Below are 9,002 nucleotides of genomic sequence, written 5' to 3' on the forward strand. Positions count from 1 at the left end.
GAGTTGGAGTATCACTCGGTCGCCCAGACTGGAGTGCAGTGGCCGCTTCCGGCCACCGCAGCCTCGACCTGCTGGGCTCCGGCGATCCTTCCGCCTCAGCTTTCCAAGTAGCCGGAATTACAGGCATACGCTACCATGCCCAGCTGATTTTTTTTGATTTATTGTAGAGATGAGGTCTCGCTGCCCAGGCAGGTCTCGAACCCACGGGCTCAGGCAATCCACTCACCTCAGCCTCCCAAAGGCGCGGGATTACAGGCTGAGCCACCGAGCCCGGCTTGGCTCTTCTTTTTCAATAAAACAATTCCTTCTTGTTACCAGCGACCTTCTGAATTACCAGATGAGGGGTCTTTCCAGTCTTGTTGCTTCTGATTTGACACTGTGAACCCCTTTTCCTTGTCCCTTCTCCTTATAACTTAGTCCTCCTGGCTACTCCTCCAGCTACTCCTCTTTTCATTTACAAGGCCAACTTGTTTCTCAGGTATTTGCCTTGGACTTGTTCTTTTGGCTTAATGGGAACTTCTTTCAGCTGACTCCTATATTGTCAGTGTCTGAACCTGAGTTTCCAGCTGGAGATTGCTACCCGATTGTCCTGCCATCATGCTTAACACGCCCACATTTGAATTTTCCTCCCCCTTAAGTGTGTTTTTTTTTCCTAACCTTTCTTTATTATTGACTTATCCCTCCCAGATTTGAATTCTGAGTCATCTTTGAATTCCCCATTGGATTCATTCAGTTGTCAAACTGTGAAGTCTAATGCTATAGCCTTTTGTTACTTCATTTGCTGTTTTCTGTTTTCGTGTTTTTCTGTTAACGGTTTAGGTTTTTATTACCAGTAATATCCAGATAAGTAAATAGTTATAATTTGATAATTGCCATGATGGAGGGAGATGTGGCAGAGGCAGTTCTATTAGGATGTGTTCATTGGGCATGGTTGTATGGTAAGGAGAAGACATTTAAGGTTAGCGTCAAAAACAAGTAGGGGTATTTCAGGTGGACAAACTGAAGAGAGGATTATTAGAAATGTTTGTTGTCAGCTCGTTAGACTTTTTCTTGAATCCTTACTGCAGTTGTGTGTTTTTCCTGTCTGCATATGCTATTGCCTTTTGTTAGATACTGATTAAAATCAGTGAGTGAACATGCACAGGCAGAGTGACAGAAAGTGACATATATCTTTGATTATCCAGCTTTGGGTGAGTAAGGTGGTAAAATGTAAGGCAGTGAAAAGTGAGCACTATCTGCATTGAAGATTTAAAACTTGACTAAAATTTGCATTAAAAGCTGTCTTGACGTTTTTTCTGACTACTTGGAATAATACATCTTCAGTAAACAGCTGTTTTTACTCTATTGTACTTGTATGTATCTTTATCTTTTATTTCTGCCTCTTTTTTTTTCTTTTAGAGACAAGGTCTCTTGCTGTGTTGCCCAGGCTGGAATGCACAGGTGTAATCATACTGAAAATAAATTAACTGAAGACCACGGCAAGTAAAGACATAATTTACTATTTTTGCTTCCTTAGAGAAACCAAATATTATGCGCTTTTAAAATTGAAAAGAGCAATGATTCTGAAATGGTTTAAACAAAATAAAAACACAGGTAGAGTGGTCCAGGAGCAACCAGATTCAGGAGCTTAGATGATGTCCTCTGGCTCCTCTTCATTTTCTAGCTTCATTTCTTTCTGTGTGTTGGTCTCATTTTCTGCTGATGTTAGAATACCTCTGTCATGGTGGAGACACATGGCATCAGACAGCTGAGAACTTAGTTTCCAGGGATGGCCTCTGAGGGACCCATCCCTGAACTAAGCACTGTGGGGAATCACTACTGGCATTATCATCGGAGCTGCATGAGTCCCAAAGGATGGAGATGCTATTAACCAGAGAAATGGTGGGAAGGAATTGTAAGTAGCAAACACAATCTGAATCTGTTACAGAGCCAGGAAAAAGAAAAGAAGGGAAAAAAGGGAGTGGTAGACACAATGAAAGAAATACACATATATAGGAAAGGAGAGGGAAAAGGAAGGGAACTAGTGTCTGTTAAGGGCTAACATGTGGCAAGTCATGTGTTAAGTACTTTACATTTTACCTCCACAGCTCAGTGGCAGTGGCTGTATTATTTCCATTTCTAGATCGAGTTGTGAAAACCTTTTCCTTTTTTTTCCTATTTGGCATATTTCCTCTACTTTTCCATACTTTTTTTGTTTTTCAATATGTACAGTAAAATGCACACTTTGTGATATGCAGTTCTGTGTGTTTTGACAAATACGTAGACTGTGTATGTGTCCTCATCAGACACAGAAGTCCTGTTGGCCCTTTGTAGTTATCCTTTCCCCAGCCTCCATCCCCCTGGAAAACCCTGATCTGTTCTCCGTGGCTACTGGTTTTCTTCTCCAGAATGTCATATATAATTGTCCCTTGGTATCTGAGGGAGACTGACTCCCAGACCCCTGTAGATACCTAAACTCATGAATGCTCAATACCTTATTTATTTATTTATTTTTTGAGTTGGAGTCTCACTCTGTCACCTAGACTGGAGTGTAGTGGCCGGTCCCGGCTACTGCAGCCTCGACCTGCTGGGCTCCGGCAATCCTTCTGTCTCAGCCTTCCAAGTAGCTGGAACTACAGGTGTACGCTACCACACCTGGCTAATTTTTTATTTTTTTATTTTTTAATAAAAGTTTATTCTTAAATGTACAACAGGCTTCAAGACAACACTTCATTCTAGCTATAGGTGGCAAAAAAAGTTATGTCAGGGAATACAGATGTTTAAATATGAATGGAATCAAGAGTCATCATGGCTTCAGGAACAAGGAACAGCTTACTTTTTGCCAGATTTCTTAATTCCACCTGTGGCCAGGAGGCCTTTCCCCACGGCCTTCGCTTTTAACTCCTCGAGTTTCTTCTGCTCCTCTTTTTGTTTCTGCTTGAAAGCTTTATCTTCCTCATCCATCTCCTTGGCCTGCTTCTTGGGTTGTTTCAGGGGCTTTTTCTTGCCACCTTCCCGGCCGGACATGGTTCCTACTGCCCCTTCCCCAGACCCTGCCCCCGGCTGATTTTTGACTTATTGTAGAGATGAGGTCTCGCCAAGTTGCCCAGGCAGGTATCGAACCCGCGGACTCAGGCAATCCACTCACCTCAGCCTCCCAAGCGCTGAGATTATAGGCTGAGCCACTGAACTCGGCTTCAATACCTTATATAAAATGGTATATAGTATTTGCATATAAGCTATGGATATCCTCATGTGTATGCAAGTCATCTCTTGATTACTTCGTAATACCTTATACAATGTAAAGGCTGTGTAAATGTTACACTATGTTGGTGTTTTATTTTTATTATTTTTTTATTGGTATATTGTTATTTTTTTCAATTATTTTCCGTCCACAGTTGGTTGAATCATGGTTGTGGAACTTGTGGATATGGAGGGCTGACTGTAAATGCAGTTGTAGAGTTACGTAGATTTTTGGATCAGCCTCTTTCACTTAGATAATGCATTTGAGATTCATTTATGTTGTATGTATCAATAGTTTGTTCCCTTTCATTATTGAGTAGTAATATGTAGTATGGTAGTTCCAGGGTTAATTTATCTTTTCATCTTTTGAAAGACGTTTAGCTTGTTTCTGGTTTTTGGCAATTATGAATAAAGCTGCTGTAAGCATTCATGTATAGCTTTTTGTAAATCATAAGTTTCCATTTCACTTTGGTATATACCTAGGAGTAGATTGCTGGATCATATGGTAGGCATATGTTTAATTGTGTAAGGAACTGCCAAACTGTATTCCAAAGTGACTGTACCATTTTGCATTCCCGCCAGTGTTCGACAGTTCCAGTTGCTTTACATCTTTGCTAGCACTTGGTATTATTGTTTTTTTGTTTGTTTTAACTTTAGCTCTTTTACTAGCTGTATAATTGTATATCATTGTGGTTTTACTTTGCTTTTTTTTTTTTATTTTGAGACAATGTCTCACTCTGTGGCCTAGGCTGGAGTGTAGTGGTGCAATCATAGCTCACTAATTTTTTGATTTTTTTTTTTTGTGGTAGAGACAGGGTCTCACTATGTTGCCCAGGCTGGTCTCAAACTCCTGACCTCAAGTGATCCTCCTGTCTCCGCTTCCCAAAGTACTGGGATTATAGGTGTGAGCCACCATGCTCAGCCTTAGTTTATATTTTCTTAATGACTAATAATTTTGGAATTTTTTTATGTGCTTTAAAATATCTTTCTTGAGCTGAGCACAGTGGCACATATGTGTAATCCCATCTACTCAGGAGACTGAGGCAGGAGGACAGCTTGAGCTTAGGAGTTGGAGACCAGCCTGGGCAACATAGCAAGACCCCATCTCAAAGCAACAACAAAAACCTTTCTTTAACATTTTGAGAATGCTTATCTATTTAAAAAATTTTTTTTTGCCCCCAAACAGGATAGATGACTTTGACAAAAAGCCTTTGAGAAGCATTTGGATTACTTACACAACTGTATCCCACAGCTCCAGGAGACATCATTCACATAAAAACTTGTTCCCTAGAGTTGTACATTACAGCGGTCCTGGCTGTATATTTGCAGCCATTATCTAGGATTAGCATTATCAATTTCCATGGAAAATTTGAGTAGTATCAAATCATGCATTTAAAAAGCATTGATTCAGTGCTTTTCTCTGAAATGCATTTTTCAGTGCATTTCTCTGAAATGAAATTTTGTCCAGGAGCAGGTTCTGAAGAAACGCCCTGCAGGTGGTTTGTATAATGTATCAGACTTGGGAGACAGACAGACCTGTTTCAGATACTCAACTCTGCCATTTACTGCATGAGTGACCTTGGGCATCTTATCTAGCTTCTTTGAGTCGTTTTATTATCAGCAAAATAGGGTTCATAATATCTCCTTTTTGTGGAAGTGATAAGATTTATAAATAATGCATGTAAAATACTTGATATGGGGTAGACCTCTTCAAGTTGCAACTGCTTTTCTTGTACTTCTTAGCACTTAGTGCTGATTACTCAAATGGAATATTAAACAAAGTCTTAGGCTATCAGCAAACAGTGGAAAAAGAATTGGGGGGAAAAAAAGGAAACCACTGTTTGATATTTTTAAAATACTGAAGTAGAATCAGAAATAATTTTATTGCACTAATTTAATGATAGCTATTTAGTATTGCTTTTATTTTGAATTTAATAGGGAGGGAGTAGAGGGTTATACAGTTATTTTTTCTGTACTTGAGTCCACTAAAGGTCTTAATTTGGTGTTAACCGCCACCATGGCTCTCTCCATATCATGCTTGTGTTAAGAGAAGACTCTTAAAATATGTTGCCTAATGTTTAGATTCATAGAAGTACAGTTTACTTGAGACAAGAGGGCACATACATTAATACTAGTTGACATCTTTAGTTCTGCCTAGCAAAGTGAGAATATTTGGTGCCCAAGGAATTTTATAAGATTTTAAAAGCTTTATAATTTCTTCATGAATATTTCTTTTGTTATTACCCATAGTGATTACAGTAAAATTTTTAGGACAGCAAGCAAGGGAAACAGAGGAGAGAGGATGTGCTTTATGGATGCGAGGAGAGAGGTTTAGGGAGCATTGCAGTACAGAGTGCAGAGGAGGAGCTTAGCTTGCGTTTCTGGAGCTCGGAAATGATTTAGAAGTCTTAGCTGTAGAAGAGTTGGTGTAGTGATGGTGATGTTTTTTCTTTGGTTTTAAACTATTGCTTTCTTTTTTTTTTTTTTTTTGAGTTGGCATCTCACTCTGTCGCCCAAACTGAAGTGCCAGTGGTATGCTCCAAGCCATTGCAGCCTCAACCTGCTGGGCTCCGGCGATCCTCCCTCCTCTGCTTTCTACCTCTGTATAATAAGGAGGTTCTATAACTTTGAGCCAAATTATTTTGGCTCACACTTTAATTTCTCATATGGACTTTTTTAGTAATATGGAAAGGAGTAAGAAGTAGTCTAAGAGGTAGGGTTAAATCTCCCCTTTGTCCATTTCCTCTCCTTGCTCCTTCCTCTCCTTGCTCAAGGGTATTTCAGTGTACCAATTTTTTTTTTTTTGAGTTCGAGTCTCACTCTGTTGCCCAGGTTGGAGTGTAGTGACATACTCACGGCCACTGCCACCTCGACCTGCGGGGCTCAGGTGATCCTTCACCTCAGCCTTCCAAATAGCTGGAACTACAGGCATGTGCCACCACACTCAGCTAATTTTTTGATTTATTGTAGAGATGAGGTCTCACCAAGTTGCCCAGGCTGGTCTTGAACCCGTGAACTCAGGTAATCCTCTCACCATGGCCTTCCAAAGTGCTGGAGTTGTAGGCATGAGCCACCGCGCCTGGCCAGTCTAGCAATTTTAAAACTTGAAATTAGAGAAGGAAAGTTTGCATTCACATCTCTTACTTTCATCTGCTTTGCTTTTGACCTGTTATGGCAGAGAGAGCTATTTTTTCCCCAAATATCCATTCTCTACTTTTCTCAAGTTAACAAAACCTAGGTATTTATCAGACCCAGTTGCTGCTTGCTGAAAGATCACGTTTCTGAGGTTTTTTGGTGACTAATTACAACCTTGTGACAAAATTCTGATCAGTGATATGCAAGTGAGAGTGTGTGGTCTTCCCAAAGCTCTAAAGGGATGAATGTGGAATGGTATTAAATAGTATCTTTTTCTCCATCTCCCATCTTGAACCATGAGGATTGAGGCTATACTCTATGTGTGGTAGGTTAGAGAGCTTGGAAGATGTTGATGTATGTCATGGGATAGCAGCCCTGGACTATTTTCAGATTATTTTATGTCAGACAGAAATACATTTCTGGTTTTTAAAGCCACAGTTATTTGAGGTTTTCTATTGTGCATAGCTGAGTCTACTGCTCTTCACACCTCATCCTCAGGTGGTGTCCCTTCTGCGTTCTGGCCTGTGGTTGAACTCATGGTACCATTTTGCTTCTCCACCTCTAAATCCCTGGAGTCGCTCGCTGCTCCCCATGTCCATAGGCACAGCGTTGCAATCAGAAGCTGCTGTGCATGCAAGTTATGTAGCTTCTAAAATTTTTAATTCCTTTAAGGAAGCTTTATAGATAGATAAAGAATGTGAAAGTGCAGTTACAGATATTTTATTTCCTATTGAAAAAGGTAGCATTTTTAAAAGTATATCCACTAAGTCTCCCTAACCCTCCAGTTGTAACTGATAGAGATTGATTTGGTTAACTGACTCTCAGCAGTTCCTACAGTGAATGTGTCTAGATTGCTAGCAGACCCTTTGCTTGCCTCTTTTGGAGAACTGTCCCATCCCTACCCTAGTCATATGACCCAAATGGAGGCTCTTTACTATCACGGTTATTGGTTCAAGGATAGGAATGTGAACAGGCATATAGATCAATGGAATAGAATTGAGTTTCCAGAAGCAAAACCTCAATTTCTCAACCAACTCATCTTCGACAAAGCCTCCACCACCCACGAGAACCTATTCAGTAAATGGTACTGGGAAAACTGGCTGACTACATGCAGAAGATTGAAACAGGACCCCTACCTATCACCATACACAAAAATCAACTCTAAATAGATCAGAGTCCTAAACGTAAAACCTCAAACTATAAGAACCTTAGAAAATACAGGAGACACTCTTATGGAAATTAGAACTGGCAACCAATTCCTGACCAAAACCCGAAGTGCCCATGGCATAAGAGATAAGATAGACAAGTGGGACCTCATCAAACTGACAAACTTCTGCAAAGCCAAAGAAACCATCGAGAGCAGGGAGACAGCCCACAGACTGGGAAAAAATATTTGCCAACACCATGTCTGACAAAGGCTTAACATCTAGGATCTACAAGGAACTCAAACATGCTGAAAAGAAAAACAAACAGCCCCATTACAAAGTGGGCAAAAGATATGAATTGACAGTTCTCAAAAGAAGATATATGAGCAGCCAACAGATATATGAAAAAATGTTCAGCCTCACTAGTCATAAAGGAGATGCAAATTAAAACTACACTGAGATACCACCTAACTCCAGTCAGAATGGCCCTTATCAATAACTCAAAAAATAACAGATGCTGGAGAGGATGTGGCATAAAGGAAACACTTCTACATTGTTGGTGGGAGTACAAACTGGTACAACCTCTGTGGAGAACAGCGTGGCGATTCCTCAAAGTTCTAAAAATCGACCTTCCATATGACCCTGCAATCCTCCTACTGGAAATATTTTTTTCCTCAGAGAATGGACACGTACCTCATTAAGGCTAATTAAATGTTTCTTTCATATCAGTAACTTGTGATAGTAATTTTATTTTATTTTATTTTATTTTTTGAGTCGGAGTCTCACTCTTCACCCAGATTGGAGTGCAGTGGCATACTCAGGGCAACCGCGGCCTCAACCTGCTGGGTTCATGTGATCGTTCCACCTCAGCCTTCCACATAGCTGGAACTACAGGTGCACGCCACCCTGCCGGGTAATTTATTGATTTATTGTAGAGATGAGGTCTTGCCAGGTTGCCCAGGCTTGTCTCAAACCCATGAGCTCGGGCAGTCCTTTTGCCTCCTCTTTCCAAAGTGCTGGGATTATAGGTGTGAAGCTACCATGCCCGACTGGTAATAATTTTGATTTAGATTCTGTTGGGCACTTGAACTGGAGGATCATGTGAAGGGAGAAACCTAAAGAAATATAGAAAGAAATATATTAAAAAAATTAAAGTGATATAAACTATATTCTTTGTTACTTTGAAGGAAGTTCCCGCCTGCTACAAAATTCACATTGTCTCACTTATTTAAGCAAATGACTCATTCGTTAGACTGTTTCATGGAGAAGAAAAGTAGTTATACTTTTCTCCTTATAGATATGGAGGGTAAAATATGCACGAAAGCTTCCTGGTGCTGAGAAAATATCACGTAAGTGCTGAGCACTTTATTTCTTTTCTTGGACCTCTTTACAACTAGATAGTGATCTTATTTTTATCTTATGAGTACTGTACAGTAAAGTTATGAACCGGTGAATATGCTGGTTCTTTGATGTGTGGTATGGTAAATAAAAGAAATCCTG

General features: G+C 40.1%; 1 protein-coding gene across 1 annotated transcript; it reads right to left on the reverse strand.

The window, feature by feature from the left end:
- Positions 1 to 2,642: 2,642 nt before the first annotated feature.
- LOC110595956 (translation machinery-associated protein 7) lies at positions 2,643 to 3,037 on the reverse strand. The gene has a single exon (XM_021714306.1). The coding sequence runs from the start codon at positions 3,004 to 3,006 to the stop codon at positions 2,812 to 2,814; it is 195 nt and encodes a 64-aa protein (XP_021569981.1). The 5' UTR covers positions 3,007 to 3,037; the 3' UTR covers positions 2,643 to 2,811.
- Between the last annotated feature and the right edge of the window lie 5,965 nt (positions 3,038 to 9,002).

The sequence above is a fragment of the Carlito syrichta genome, unplaced genomic scaffold (assembly GCF_000164805.1).
Source record: "Carlito syrichta isolate Samal-C Ts95f unplaced genomic scaffold, Tarsius_syrichta-2.0.1 Scaffold305593, whole genome shotgun sequence".
Taxonomy (NCBI): domain Eukaryota; kingdom Metazoa; phylum Chordata; class Mammalia; order Primates; family Tarsiidae; genus Carlito; species Carlito syrichta.